Source organism: Scylla paramamosain, chromosome 10 (assembly GCF_035594125.1).
Source record: "Scylla paramamosain isolate STU-SP2022 chromosome 10, ASM3559412v1, whole genome shotgun sequence".
Taxonomy (NCBI): domain Eukaryota; kingdom Metazoa; phylum Arthropoda; class Malacostraca; order Decapoda; family Portunidae; genus Scylla; species Scylla paramamosain.
In genome coordinates, this window is record NC_087160.1 from 24784432 (window position 1) to 24801178 (window position 16747).

Below are 16747 nucleotides of genomic sequence, written 5' to 3' on the forward strand. Positions count from 1 at the left end.
GTGCAGCGGGGCCGCGAGGAGAGGGGTTGCATGCAGTTAGCAAGATCAGAAGAGCAGTTAGCTTGAAAATAACGGTAGAAGATAGCAAGAGATGCAACACTACTGCAATGAGAGAGAGGCTGAAGACAATCAGTTAGAGGAGAGGAGTTGATAAGATGAAAAATTTTTTATTCCACCCTGTCTAGAAGAGCACTATGAGTGGCCCCTATACATGTGAAGCATACTCCATACATGGACGGATAAGGTACAGAGCTAGCAGTTAGGGGGTGGGGGGGATGAGAAAAACTGGCGGAGACGACTCAGAACACCTGATTTCATAGAAGCTGTTTTAGCTAGAGATGAGATATTAATTTTCCAGTTTAGATTATAAGTAAAAGACAGACCGAGGATGTTCAATGTAGAAGAGGGGTACAGATAAATCTCACTGAAGAAGAGGGGATAGTTGTCTGGAAAGTTGTGTATAGTTAATAGATGGAGGAACTGAGTTTCTGAGGCTTTGAACAATACTAAGTTTGCTCTGCCCAATTTTAGAGAGATCAGAAGTCAGGCGTTCTGTGGCTTCCCTGTGTGAACTATTTACTTCTTGAAGGGTTGGACGTCTTTGAAAAGACGTGGAAAAGTGCAGGGTGGTATCATCAGCTTAGGAGTGGATAGGACAAGAAGTTTGGTTTGGAAGATCATTGATGAATAATAGGAAGAGAGTGGATGGTGGGACAGAACCCTGAGGAACACCACTGTTAATAGATTTAGGAGAACAGTGACCGTCTACTACAGCAGCAAGAGAACGGTCAGAAAGGTAACTTGAGATGAAGTTATAGAGAGAAGGATAGAAGCCATAGGAGGGTAGTTTGGAAATCAAAGCTTTGTACCAGACTCTATCAAAAGCTTCTGATACTCGTATTTCTAAGGCAACAGCAAAAGTTTCACCAAAATTTATATATATATATATATATATATATATATATATATATATATATATATATATATATATATATATATATATATATATATATATATATATATATATATATATATATATATATATATATATATATATATATATATATATATATATATATATATTATAGTTAGCTCTGATCTCCGTCTAAGAAAACAATGTATAGAGATCAGAAATAAAGTAAATCAGGTTTCAGGATTGATTTTTATGAATCTTAAAATAATAAGTCCCAAAATAATATTAAAGTTAGTTTTGTCGCTGGTCAGATCTTATCTACTCGTAAATTATGCAGAGCGGTTCTTGTCCCCATATTACAGGAAGTATATAGGTCGATTAGAATCAGTACAAACAAGATTGACTAAAAGGATACAAGGGATGAAGGGTATTCCTTACAAAAAAATACAGACATTTTTAAATTTATATTCCTTAGAGAGGCGTAGACTAAGAGGGTCTTTAAGTGGTTTAGGGGATATAACAAGGGCGACGTAAACAAAATTTTCAGGATCAGTAATCCGGATGAAACAAGAAATAATGGATTCTAGCTTGAAAAAAAAAGTTAGGTTTAAGAAGTAGAGAGAGGAAAGAATTGGTTCTCAAACCAAAATGAATGTTAAATGAATGGAATGGACTCAGTAATCAAGTTGTTAGTGCTGAGTCATTGGGAAGCTTTAAAAGATTAGAAAAGTTATGGATGGTGGTGATAGGTGGAAAAAGGTAGGTATGTTTCATACAGAGACTGCCACGTGTAGGTCTGATGGCTTCTTGCAGCTTCCCATATTTTCTTATGTTCTTATGTTCTTATAACATTTTCACTTCAACTCAGAAAAAAGAAAAATGAGTAGAGTGTTACCCTATTCCTATCCATAGTAGTGAATGATGAAAGAAGGACTACCACCGTGAAAAAAAAAAAAAGTGCCGTTCATGACGGGGATGGGATGGAAAGCTAAAGCAGAAAATGTGTTGTAGGTGTGAAATCCGAAAAAAAAACACCAATAAACTCCGACTCAGCGATGGCCATCAAAGAAACACACACATGACAAGGAAAGATCGTAAATGGTGATGACGATGATTATACTAATGACGATAATGATGTTTGCATTATCCCCGGACTTCCTTTCAAGAGCATTCAAAAATGTTTCACGGAATTATTTCTTTTCAAACCTCAAAAGAGTAATAATTTTCATTCACCTATAGCCCGAACACCAAAGACTAATAGAGCGGCGATGTGCACTTATAAATTCCAGCACAGGTCCCACTCATCGCATTCCCCCGGCGTCTGCCTCAGCTCCTTTTAGCTCCACAGACATCCACGTTTCCCACCGCCACCATGCGTCCCGCCCTGCTGTCTTTGGCTGTCATCCTCATGGTAAGCACTTCCTCGTCCCTATTCAGTACTACGAACCGGTTGGCCAGGAGACAAAGTTAACAATACGAACAGGTAGGAGTGCAGTGGTTCCATTACTCTGTTCCCTTCTGTTCTGCTCGAATTATTATTTTTTTTTTTTTATGTAGGAGGGACACCGGTCAAGGGGAACAAAAAAACAAAAAGAAAAAAAAAACAAACAAAGAGATGCCAATCCCAGAAGAGGGTCCAAAGCGGTAGTCAAAAAATTGAAGGATAAGTGTCTTGAAATCTCCCTCTTGAAGGAATCCAAGTCATAGGAAGGTGGAAATACAGAAGCAGGCAGGGAGTTCCAGAGTTTACCACAGAAAGGGATGAATGATTCAGAATACTGATTAACTCTTGCATTAGAGAGGTAGACAGAATAGGGGTGAGAGAAAGAAGAAAGTCTTGTGCAGCGAGGCCGCGGTAGGAGGGGAGGCATGTAGTTAGCAAGATCAGAAGAGCATTTAGCTTGAAAATAACGGTAGAAGATAGCCAGAGATGCAACATTGCGGCGATGAGAGAGAGGCTGAAGACAGTCAGTTAGAGGAGAGGTGTTGATGAGACGAAAAGCTTTTCATTCCACCCTGTCTAGAAGAGCGGTATGAGTGGAATCCCCCCCCCCAGACATGTGAAGCATACTCCACACATGGACGGATAAGGTCCTTGTACAGAATTAGCAGCTGGGGGGGGGGGGTGAGAAAAACTGGCGGAGACGTCTTAGAACACCTAACTTTATAGAAGCTGTTTTAGCTAGAGATAAGATGTGAAGTTTCCAGTTTAGATTATAAGTAAAGGATAGACCGAGGATGTTCAGTGTAGAAGAAGGGGACAGTTGAGTGTCATTGAAGAGGCGGGAATAGTTGTCTGGAAGGTTGTGGCAAGTTGATAGATGGAGAAATTGAGTTTTTGAGGCATTGAACAATACCAAGTTTGCTCTCCTCCAATCAGAAATTTTAGAAAGATCAAAAGTCAGGTGTTCTGTGGCTTCCCTGCGTGAAATGTTTACTTCCTGAAGGGTTGGACGTCTTTGAAAAGACGTGGAAAAGTGCAGGGTGGTATCATCAGCGTAGGAGTGGATAGGACAAGAAATTTGGTTTAGAAGGTCATTGATGAATAATAAAAGAATGGGTGACAGGACAGAACCCTGAGGAACACCACTGTTAATAGATTTAGGAGAAGAACAGTGAATGTCTACCACAGCAGCAATACGACGGTCAGAAAGGAAACTTGAGATGAAGTTACAGAGAGAAAGATAGAAGCCGTAGGAGGGTAGTTTGGAAATCAAAGCTTTGTGCCAGACTCTATCAAAAGTTTTTGATATGTCCAAGGCAACAGCAAAAGTTTCACCAAAATCTCTAAAAGAGGATGACCAAGACTCAGTAAGGAAAGCCAAAAGATCACCAGTAGAGCGGCCTTGACGGAACCTATACTGGCGATCAGATAGAAGGTTGTGAAGTGATAGATGTTTAAGAATCTTCCTGTTGAGGATAGATTCAAAAACTTTAGATAGGCAGGAAATTAAAGCAATAGAATGGTAGTCTGACGGATTAGAGCGGTCACCCTTTTTAGGAACAGCCTGAATGTAGGCAAACTTCCAGCAAGAAAGAAAGGTAGATGTTGACAGACAGAGCTGAAAGAGTTTGACTAGGCAAGGAGCAAGCACGGAGGCACAGTTTTGAAGAACAATAGGACCGATTCCATCAGGTCCATAAGCCTTCCGATGCTTAAAGCCAGCGAGGGCATGGAAAACATCATTGCGAAGAATTTTAATAGCATGAAGTAGTCAGAGGGTGGAGGAGAGGGAGGAACAAGCTTTGAATCGTCCAAGGGAGAGTTTTTAGTAAAGGTCTGAGTGAAGAATTCAGCTTTAGAGATTGATGTGATTGCAGTGGTGCCATCTGGTTGAAATAAAGAAGAAGGGAAAGAAGAGAAGAAGAAGCAAAGTTATTGGAGATGTTTTTGGCTAGATGCCAGAAGTCACGAGGGGAGTTAGATCTTGAAAGATTTTTACACTTTCTATTAATGAAGGAGTTTTTGGCTAGTTGGAGAACAGACTTGGCATGGTTCCGGGCAGAAACATAAAGCGCATGAGATTCTGGTGATGGAAGGCTTAAGTACCTTTTATGGGCCATCTTTCTATCATGTACAGTATAGCACGGAAACAGGCTGTGTTAAACCAAGGTTTAGAAGGTTTAGGTCGAGAGAAAGAGTGAGGAATGTACGCCTCCATGCCAGACACTATCACCTCTGTTATGCGCTAGGCACACAGAGACGGGTCTCTAACACGGAAGCAGTAGTCATTCCAAGGAAAATCAGCAATTACCTCCTCAGATTCCCCAAACTAGCAGAGGCAAAACGCCAGAGGCACCTCCGCTTAGAGGGATCCTGAGGAGGGATTAAAGCGATAGGACAAGATACAAATATGAGATTGTGGTTGGAGGAGCCCAACGGAGAAGAGAGGGTGACAGCATAAGCAGAAGGATTAGAGGTTAAGAAAAGGTAAAAAATGTTGGGCGTATCTCCAAGACGGTCAGGAATACGAGTAGGGTGTTGCACCAATTGCTCTAAATCGTGGAGGGTAGCAAAGTTGAAGGCTAGTTCACCAGGATGGTCAGTGAAGGGAGAGGAAAGCTAAAACTGGTGGTGAATGATGAAGTCTCCAAGAATGGAGATCTTCGCAAAAGGAAAGAGAGTCAGAATGTGTTCCACTTTGGAAGTTAAGTAGTCAAAGAATTTCTTATAGTCAAAGGAATTAGGTGGGAGGTATACAGCACAGATAAATTTAGTTTGAGAGTGACTCTGTAGTTGTAGCCGGATGGTGGAAAACCCTGAAGATTCAAGAGCGTGGGCACGAGAGCAGATTAAGTCGTTGACCACATAAACGCAACATCCAGCTTTGGATTGAAAATGAGGATAGAGAAAGTAGGAGGGAACAGAAAAGGGGCTACTTTCAGTTGCCTCAGACACCTGTGTTTCAGTAAGGAAAAGAAGATGAGGCTCAGAAGAGGAGAGGTGGTGTTCTAAAGATTGAAAATTAGATCTAAGACAGCGAATGTTACAGAAGTCAATGAAGAAAAAGTTGAGGGGGGTGTCAAGACACTTAGGGTCGATATCATAAGAGCAGTCCGACCGGGGGACATTTGTGGTCCCCTCCCCAGATGGGGACTCTGAGGCTAGTTAGGAGTCGCCATGATAATTTTGAATTTTGAGTGAAGGTGTGTGTGTGTGTGTAATTAGGTGCATGAAGTTTTGTGTGAAGAAAGAGAGTTGTCTTTAGAGGGCAGGCTGTGACTGCCTCCTTGTGTTGTGAGACACAAAGGGAAACGTTCAGTGAGGTTAAAGCTGGGTTTAATGATAAGTTCACAGCACCCCTCGATCCAGTGCTTTAGACCTCACTGGGAGCAATTATCGTTTCGACAGGTGCCTACTGCCTCCTCCTGCTCATGAACAACTCACAACATAACGGCTGACACAAAAACCACTTATTGACACACAGACTACTTCTTGACACACAAAATTACTTAATGACACAGAACTACTTCTTGACACACAAAATTACTTAATGACACACAGACTACTTCTTGACACACAAAATTACTTAATGACACACAGAACTACTTCTTGACACACAAAATTACTTCTTGACACACAGAAATATTTCTTGACATACAGAACTGCTTCTTGATCACTGAACAACAAAAGTGACACGGCCTGTAATCAGGTATTCACACTGTCCTTTGACAAACACATGGAATGCCGCCTATCGATGGAAAAGTAAGCGTTTAATAAAGTTTCTGTCCAGGAAACTCACATATCCATTAATCTCTACTGAGAGGTAAAGATGTAAGCACCATATTCTAAAGTGATTATGCAGTCAGTGTTTCCAAATCAGTTTTCATTGGCAGTTGAAAAGTAAGTGCAAATATCGCAGAGAGCCTTACGAGAAGCTTTGTAGATGAGAATAACAGATGACACCTGTAACATAAAAGAACTGCCCTGACTTTGGAACATTCTCTCTCTCTCTCTCTCTCTCTCTCTCTCTCTCTCTCTCTCTCTCTCTCTCTCTCTCTCTCTCTCTCTCTCTCACCACATTATATGACGAAAATAGGTTCACTGATCTTTTATGAGATTCAACTCGTGTATTAATTTCTTTTCATTGTTCTTCAGCCATATACATATAATATAAAATTCAAAGTCGAACACTCCATAATGGCTTAGTGAAGAGGTTACAAGTGTCCTGCTCATCTCATTAATTGCCTGGCGAAAACCTTATCGATTACAGATCCTTTGATTTTGTTGGTTATTGTTAAACTCGCTCAAAGTCACTGGTAAAGTAATTAGAGTTATTCTCTTTCTAATTCTAATTGCATATGGCAATGTATGCACATGCTGCAAAGTGTTGCTCTCATTTTCGATACAGAATAGTGATATTTATGCAAACATTCCCACATCTTGGAGGGTATTTTTATGAAGCCTTCGTCATTAGTGTCATTATTCTTTGCTATTTTTTCCTCTTTTCCATGTCAACTTCAAAATGCTATAATGTGTGTGTGTGTGTGTGTGTGTGTGTGTGTGTGTGTGTGTGTGTGTGTGTGTGTGTGTGTGTGTTGATGATACATCTGACGAACAAGCAAACTCAACACCTCACGTCCCTGTCTTTGCAGTGTGTGTGGAGTGGCAACGAAGCTCGAGGCCTTCCTACTCCTAGGTGAGTCCCTTTCTCCCGTTCCTCAAACCAGTTTACACAAGTACGAGTATCTTAGTGCCGCCCTCCTCGCTCATAAACAGTGCAGTAAGTCACCCCTTACTGAATGAAAGAATGTTGTCTTCCTCATCCATAGACACAATACCTATTCTCCCGTTACTGAATGAAGAATGATGCCTTCCTCACACACTAATGATTTTGCCACTCGTTCTTATAGGAACCATGGGGATCATGCTGAGCCCCGAAGGAATCATCTTCAACCGAAGCAGGCTGACCAAAAGTGTGGTGAGTAACGCTGGGTCTTTTGCCAATAGTCGATGTGCTTATAATCTTGTATCCTAATGTGTTACTTCAGTCAACATTAACTCTTACCGAAACTTATAGCAACATATCGAAACCCTATTCTACCTGTACAAAAAAAAAAAAATAATAATAATAATAAATATAAATAAATGAATAAATAAATAAAAAATATAATAATAATAATAATAATAATAATAATAATAATAATAATAATAATAAATAATAATAATAATGATTATTATTATTATAATAATATTGGTATTACATATAACCAGTCAGAAGAATCTATCGAACGGAGAATATTTATATTCTCTGGAAGACTCAGTTAAGTTTCACGCCACGAAACTATCCTAAAAAAGTTCCCTAGTCATTATATATATACCTCTGGGTCTTTAATGCAAGTATTGTGCTTATATTCCAAGATAATTCTAGTAGACTGAAGGCACTGCTTCTGTCCGTATGATTTGCAATTATAATATGAAATCTACTTTGATGAAATATACCATTTTTTTTCTTCGTGCATCGTGCGTTAGTATGTCTTTCAGCGCACCTTGTGAATGAAACAAAATAGAAAAAACAGATTACTTCCGTTCAAGACTGACAATGAAAAGGTAACATCACTGACAGTGACACGTTCATAACATTTAACAGCCTCGACATTAAAAAAAATTTGGCAAGTTACAAGACCAAGGAGTATCAGCTATGCCTGTAGTCGAACAGGACGCACCAGACCTCCTCAACAGGTGCAAGGGTTTACATGGCCTTGACACTTTAAGCTGCAACTGCATCTTCGCCTACTTTGTTTTACTTCCACTTGTTATTTGCCACGTTCAACGTAATCTTAAAGCCATCAAACATATTATGGTATGACGAATCGTTTATGTTAGTTCACTAACAAGCAGCGCCACCTGTCAACACACACAAACCGATTATAACTTGCGAACAGTTAAAACATAAATCTAGAGTCGATCAAGAACAGATAAAACGGATATTTACGTTATGACGAATATTCAAAGATAACAAAGGGAAAAGAGTTACTTTTCCGCACACTCCTTGAACCGACGATTTTGAGGTGCCAGCACTGGTCACCTGATCATTCAAATAATCCATGTCCTCACTCCATGAACTCAACGCCACTTGTTTCATTAGATAACATCACCATGTAACTTCCTTCATATCCTTCTGCCTCGTCGCTTCGCTTGTGCTGCCTTCAAGATAGTCCTGCCAAGCGACTACTTTCATTCATTTATTATTGTTTTCTTCAAGAGCTACAAATGAATAGCATTGCATTTACTTCATCGTGTACATGCTTCTTACTGACACAACATCACTAACCATGCTTAACTACACGTACTGCTAATCATCTGTGTTCTGTCTAATTATTCTCCTTACAATGGTTAGACTAGCGCATGACACACCGTGGTCATCTGTACCATATCTCTTTTCATCTTTGCTTATTCATCCTTTCAGTTGGACGATGTGCAGTCGAGGGCTCAATGGGATCGTCCTTCTACAGCAGCGCATCTTACAGTTCTGGTGACAGCTCAATGGGGTCATCTTACTACGGCAGTATGGTTTATGATTATGACAGCTCACTGGGATCATCTTACTACAGCAGTGGATCTTATAGCTCTGGTGACAGCTCAATGGGATCATCTTACTACAGCAGTGGATCTTATAGCCCTGGTGACAGCTCAATGGGATCATCTTACTACAGCAGTGGATCTTATAGCTCTGGTGACAGCTCAATGGGATCATCTTACTACGGCAGTATGGATTATGATTATGACAGCTCCTTTGGGTCATCTTACTACGGCAGTGGATCTTACAGTAATAGCTATGGTGGCAGCATGGGACCATCTTGCTACGGCAGTGGATCTTACAGTTACAGCTATGATGACAGCATAGTACCATCTTACTACGACAGTGGATCTTACAGTTATAGCTATGGTTATAGCTATGGCGGCAGTGGATCTTACGGTTACAGCTATAGTGACAGCATGGGGTCATCTTCCTACGGTTCTAGTGGTAGGTACTGATAGCACCGACTGGCATATATAACGAGCATTGCAGTAAACACACTATCTAACTAGGATATGATTACAAATTTTCTGCCTCTGTCTTGTTTTTACATGGAAGGAAGCTGGCCGAAAGCTATAAAGAGATTAATATATAACACACACACACACACACACACACACACACAGAGAGAGAGAGAGAGAGAGAGAGAGAGAGAGAGAGAGAGTTTTCCACAATTCCCGTGATAAAGATGAGAGGCGAAAAGGTGAAGATGATGATCAACTCTTCCATTCGTAAGCTGGACAAAACAGGGACAAAAGTACATACAAAAAAACATTGGAAAAAATACCTGCTTACAACAGTTCGGTTCCCATCATACTCTGTCGTTAAAAAATCCGTGGATAGAATGGGAAAAAAAAAAAAAAAAATCTATAACTTAGATCTGCGAACTGCATTATTTTTTTTTTACCTTCATGACTATCTTTCAGCGTGTATGTTATTAATTTTACCTTCGATGTGTATGTGCGTATGTTAACCTGCTATTCACTTACACAGGCTCGGGGATCACAGAAACAACTGAACAACCTGCCACCACAATGCCCAGTGCAGAGAGTTGTAGTAAGTATGCCATCGATCCATTGGTGCAAAAGACCCGCATCCCATTGTGCTGGGGTCATAACTGTATCATTGCTATTTTAGAATTAACGAGCATGTAATCCACAAGGTGTGTGGTACGTACAAATTTCTCGTTTTCATGACGATACTCTGCATTGTCCGTCCATGCGTGTATCTAATCCGTCTGTTGCTATATTTCAAATACTTAATTTTAGAGTAGTAGTAATACAATATTTTTTTTTCTCACCCCCCCAGCTGCTAACTCTGTACAAGGGCCTTATCCGTCCATGTATGGAGTATGCTTCACATGTCTGGGGGGGTTCCACTCTTACTGCTCTTCTAGACAGGGTGGAATCAAAAGCTTTTCGTCTCATCAACTCCTCTCCTCTAACTGACTGTCTTCAGCCTCTCTCTCACCGCCGCAATGTTGCATATCTAGCTGTCTTCTACCGCTATTTTCATGCCAACTACTCTTCTGATCTTGCTAACTGCATGCCTCCCCTCCTTCCGCGGCCTCGCTGCACAAGACTTTCTTCTTTCACCCCTATTCTGTCCACCTCTCTAATGCAAGAGTTAACCAGTATTCTCAATCATTCATCCCTTTCTCTGGTAAACTCTGGAACTCCCTGCCTGCTTCTGTATTTCCACCTTCCTATGACTTGAATTCCTTCAAGAGGGAGGTTTCAAGACACTTATTCATCAATTTTTGACCACTGCTTGGACCCTTTTATGGGACTGGCATTTCAGTGGGCATTTTTTTTTTTTTTTATCAGATTTTTGTTGCCCTTGACCAGTGTCCTTCCTACATAAAAAAAAAAAAAATAACAACAGCAGCAGCAGCAGCAGCAACTAAGGAGTTCAGTGTGAAACTATTCGTGGCCTACCTGAGTGAAGGGGGGGGGTACAACAGTGAAGAAGTAGTGACAATCACCACCACAAAAAATAGAGGGAGGGTTAACAAAAGCTCCTCCGAGTAACCTAGAGGAACATTTTGTACCGGGAAATAGGCGTGGCGAAAATTTCAATAAAAAAAAAAAATAAATAAAAAGTCTCAAGCATCCTTCAGCTTCCAAGAACAAATTAAACATTTACGTAGCTATTACACCGTTCATTAATCCCTCGTTGTACACCAACAGATTTCCTCATATGTAATTTTATGTAATCTAGACAGGTTAATGGAATAATAGCTCTAATATAAATGTCTTTATACTTTACCAATCTATGATTATCAGCTGTTGCTAAATTCTCTGTGTCATAATGATTTACCTTTCTCGCTCATCTCTCAAGCGTGTGGTGTCCGTAATGTGGTCACCAAGATTGTGGGCGGCGAGGTAGCGACCGTGCACGAGTTTCCTTGGCAGGTTGGAGTAGTTACCAAAACTGAAAGCAGACCTTTCTGTGGCGCCTCAATCATCGCCAACCAGTGGATTCTTACTGCCGCACACTGCGTTGATGAGTAAGTCAACGAAATAATTCATGCATACCTTTTACATCTAAATCCTCAATCACAATATTAAGAAGAAAACTAACCAAACTTCACACACTTCTCTCAGAAATACTGCGAGTCAAGCTAGAGTTGTCATCGGAGAACATAACTGGGCTACTACTGCGGACACACAGGCTACCAAGAAACTGGTCATTGAAGAGGTAGACTTACCAACTCATTCCTTTGATCCTTTCCTTTAACACATTCCTCGACGTACTCATGTTCCTCCCCATATTCATTCCTTGGCCACTTCCTAACTCAACCCTTAGATACCCTTTCCCAGTCCATTTCTTGGCCCCCCTCCTAAGCTCACTGATCAAGCTCCCTCCCCACTTAATTCTTTAAGATCTCCCTAACTCATTCATCAATTGCTTCCTAACTTGTTCTTCATGTTCCTTCACTAATTAAATTCTCAGGTCTCTTTCCTAATTCATCCCTCAGATCCACTCCCTAACTCTTTCAACAGGTCCCCTCTCTGAGTCATTCCTTAAGTATTATCTTCCCCTCCACTCATTTTCATCTTTTGAACTTAATAAATTTGTCATTCCTTTAACTGAGTAACTGTAGATGAATGGATAAATAATGAATGAACAATTGATAAGTAACTGTACCACTATAGTAAAATAATTTTTAAGTAATTAATATATGTATTTAACTTAGGGATTCCATTGGAATGACATTTGTGGGAGCAAGTACCCAGCACTATGATAATCAAATCTCTTCCAACCACAGGTCATAGTGCATGAAGGTTATGACGACCAGACAATGGACAATGATATTGCGCTGCTGAAGCTTGAAACCCCCATTGTGTTCAGCAACAAGATTGCACCAATCTGTCTCCCATCACCAGGATCTCTTTTTGAGTCTGTGTTTGCCACAGTGTCTGGCTGGGGCACCCTCAGTTCAGGCAAGATAAAAAAATAAATAAATAAAAAATAATAATAATAAGTAAATAAATTAATTAATTAATGAATAAATAAATAAATAAATAAATAAATAAAAATTGATAAAAATAAATAAATAAATAAATAAAAATTGATAAAAATAAATAAATTAATAAATTGATTATTTAATTATTTAATAAATAAATAAATAAATAAATACATGAATGAAACACGTAAACAAATAAGAATAAGACAATCATACTCTTCAGCAATTATTATATCATTCTAAGAAGCACACAAAAATATTTTTTTCTCTAGAAATTACATTACCTCAAATTTGCACGATCAATTTGCTGTTACTGATACCTCCATTGTAAAGGAAACACTTTCTGGCACAAGTTTAGCTAAACGGAGTATATATGTCAACTGTACTTCCATTACAGAGGCCTTTACTATCACCAAACACAGACCACAACACAACACAACGTTGAAAAAAAAAAAAAAAAAGTTTCTTGTCCATTAGTAAATGTCTTAAATGTTGTACCTGACAGGTGGATCACAGCCTACAACACTCCATCAGGTGAGAGTAAAGACAATGACCAATGAACAATGCAAGAACACAGACTATAGTGACGATAGTATCACAAACAACATGATCTGTGCTGGCACACCAAATGGAGGCAAGGACTCCTGTCAGGTGAGTTCTATATACCCTGGTCTCTTTAAATGATTAGATATGAAGTGAAGACAGAGTTATATATACTCACATATTGGCATATTTAATTTCTTGGAATATAAACACAGAAAACTCAGGAAATATGCAACTTGGATGGCAAACACACTTTATAATAATAAGCTCCTCATTTTATCTATAAATACAGGAGGAAGGAAAGATTGTTAATGATACTGGAGCCAAATTACACACAATTTTATAACAGCAAAATTCACTGCCTATATACCTAATGTACATTCTTTAAATGCATCAATACTATGAAAGTATAAGAATTACATCAGCACATATGTCTGTCTACTTAGGTATGTATCAGATGCTTGCTTCCATGAACTACCAAGGAGGATGACTGTCCTTGTTCAGTCTCATTCTCCTTTCACCCCATTCTCTCACATGCTCCAGCAATCCATGCTCCCATTTCACTGGAGGTTGTCCTTTTGTACAGATTGCATCTACCACACTCATATATATATATATATATATATATATATATATATATATATATATATATATATATATATATATATATATATATAATCCCTTAATTATCTACCTTGTCTTTTTTGTCATAGCTAAGCCACTTTAGACTACTACATGCTTTGATCCCCCTCAACTACTTTTACTTAAAATATCAGGTCTATTGCACACAATCATTATATTCATGTCCATTTTTTGCACACAATTTCTAAACTCATTAATTTCAACAGCTTGAATCCATGACCTTAAACTTTCATTCCATGTCTTACTTCCACAAGTGAAAGCTTGTAAAATTATTCCTTATGCCGAACTTTTTATCACTTCCATGTTTATAGTCCTTCCTTTCACATTACTTTCTATAAACCAAACCACTTTTCCTCATTGTACAACATTCTCTTTCTCTTCTCACCGTCAATGCTTTCATACTTGCATATAACAGAAGCAAGATATTTGAATTCATGTACCTCCTTAATCTTTTATACATCTAGCCTATGTTAACATCCCTTTTACCATTTCAACCTTTTCTCTGAAATCAAGTATCGACTAATGAAGAAAGAGAGAGAGAGAGAGAGAGAGAGAGAGAGAGAGAGAGAGAGAGAGAGAGAGAGAGAGAGAGAGAGAGAGAGAGAAAAAACTAAATTTTTTCAGGGTGATTCTGGTGGCCCATTGGTGACAGATGATGCAGACTCTAGTCAGCTCATCGGTGTGGTCTCTTGGGGAATTGGCTGTGCTAACAAGGATTACCCAGGTGTCTACACCAGAGTTACCAGTAAGTATCAGTCACATAATTTTTTCCCCAGTATCACAATAAAGTGCATACAGAGATTACCTTTTTATAATCAGCTCATTCATAATGAATTTTTGCTTTACAAACAGCCATTGTTAAATTTAAATATCTAAATTATAATAGGTAGTTGCTGAGCACAGCTGTCACTCAATTCAAGAATCCACTGAGCTTTGCTTGCAATAGATAGTTAACTAAAATTCTTATATATTTGAAAAACATATAAGAATCTTAAAGATTTAATAACATATGACATGAAATGCATACACATATACAAAATGTTATCAGAGAAAAGTTGGCAGTAAGGTGAGAGGATACTGAACAGGAAATTTCAGCTCCTTATCATCTTACCTTCTATGGTTTGCCTGCAAACAACACTGCTCCCTCCATATCTTCAAGTTCACCATTCACAGAATTCTTCTTCATTTATTTTTTTCCTTACCTTAGGTCTATTTAATACTTAATAGTTACATCTAAATGGTTTCCATCCCTTGTTCAGTCATAAATAAGATTTAAAGTTGAAAATAAGTATCCTGTAACCCCCCTAATAAGGGTGGAACAGTATGTATCATCATATTTTTATCAATTTGAATGATGAGTTGAAAACAGATGAGTGAAAAATATTTAACACATGTAAGTGTTCAATATGACTGAGGAAGGGTGTACATCTGAACCTCTTGGCAGCTGTACTGGTCCTCTCAGCCATCCCAGCCAATAGAATGTTTATGTTGCCAGTCTGCCCACCATTGTTACTGTCATCCTTATTCTACATCTCATCTTTGGTGGTGTTTGATCAAGGTAGAAGTACTGGTCAGACTGTGTTGGTAATCTCTGAGAGTGCTGAATAGCAGAATATGAAGCAAGCAAGGTTAAAAGATTGGTGGGCCATCAGCAATATTGGCTACTTGTTAACAAACCTATCTCCCTACAAAAATAACAAAGACATGATTTTTTGTGGAAAAAAAAAAAAAAAACTAATCTAATTCAAAACACATCTCAACTTACTATTGGAAAAAAGTTTATATATATATATATATATATATATATATATATATATATATATATATATATATATATATATATATATATATATATATATATATATATATATATATATATATATATATATATATATATATATATATATATATATATATATATATATATATATATATATATATATATATATATATATATATATATATATATATATAAACTTTTTTCCAATAGTAAGTTGAGATGTGTTTTGAATTAGATTAGTATGTATATATATATATATATATATATATATATATATATATATATATATATATATATATATATATATATATATATATATATATATATATCCTTGAAACAATAACTCACACTTAAAGGTTGAGAAAACACCAAACCATCAGCCCTGGATGTAGTGATGCATTACCACTGGCAATTGCCAACTCTGGGCTTCCCTTGCTTCACTTCCATACTCTGCCTTTATCATGTCTATTTCAGCACTCCCAGAGGTCACTAACACCATCTCACCAGTACTTAACACTCAGCTGAACACCACTAAAGATTAATTATAAAATAAGAGTGACACTATGATGGCAATGAATGGCTTGGTGACACTACCATACTGGTGGATGACACCACAAATGTGATGGCCATGCAGGAAAGTATTCAAAAGCACATTGCTACCAAGCCATATTCAACCATATTCATTTGTTGGATAACAAATTTAATATTAGTTATGAGCCTGAAATAAATTACCTCCAAAAGAGATTATTCAGTACATGCTATAACAATAAGTATAATGAATGAGATCCTGGAAGCAATTAATCTGTTAAAAGAAGATCGCTCCTGTATTTTTATTTCCTATGTGATGCATACAATATTATACAAGATATCATAAATATATAAATCTTACTCCACACAGATTACCTTTCATGGATCAGTGAGAAGACAGCAAACAATTGGTCTACTTGCCAGCCCATCAGCTGAAAACCCAGGCTCAAGCTCTGCCTCAAGATAACAGTGTCTTGCCGTATTGTTTCTTGATATGAATCACTGATATAATGATAGTAAATGCAGCATAAAATACATGTTCCTTTTCATTAACACCTCACTAATATCCCAGAACTTTTAAATTTAGGTTTCATGATTTTTCCCTTTCAAATATGTCCTTAATTATTTAGATGTTGCAAGGGTTGCATGAGCCTTGAAAGTATGACAACTAATTATTCATGGGATACAAAATACACACACAACTGTTGGACTTCAGGAGGTATAATAACTAAATCTCTGGTAAATGAATAGCAGATTGCAAAATTAAAATGGGAGAATACAGTAACACTACATGGCAATATATCACACACACACCTAAATCAATCCAAATAAGGTGGTTCTTCAGTATGAGT

At 38.0% G+C, this 16747-nt stretch overlaps 1 protein-coding gene across 1 annotated transcript; it reads left to right on the top strand.

Annotated features, from left to right (window-relative positions):
* Nucleotides 1–2206: 2206 nt before the first annotated feature.
* LOC135104420 (serine protease hepsin-like) lies at nt 2207–16430 on the top strand. The gene is made up of 11 exons (XM_064011825.1): nt 2207–2324; nt 7010–7053; nt 7268–7335; nt 8824–9381; nt 9928–9990; nt 11275–11443; nt 11541–11634; nt 12206–12380; nt 12909–13054; nt 14213–14333; nt 16267–16430. The coding sequence occupies exons 1-11, from the start codon at nt 2286–2288 to the stop codon at nt 16329–16331; spliced, it is 1542 nt and encodes a 513-aa protein (XP_063867895.1). The 5' UTR covers nt 2207–2285; the 3' UTR covers nt 16332–16430.
* Nucleotides 16431–16747: the final 317 nt, after the last annotated feature.

Bases quoted from the DNA above. Each gene is read 5' to 3' on its own strand.
- LOC135104420 (XM_064011825.1), top strand. From the start codon at position 2,286: ATGCGTCCCGCCCTGCTGTCTTTGGCTGTCATCCTCATG. The intron at 2,325-7,009 runs GTAAGCACTTCC...CTGTCTTTGCAG, and splicing joins CTTTGGCTGTCATCCTCATG to TGTGTGTGGAGTGGCAACGA. The intron at 7,054-7,267 runs GTGAGTCCCTTT...TCGTTCTTATAG, and splicing joins CGAGGCCTTCCTACTCCTAG to GAACCATGGGGATCATGCTG.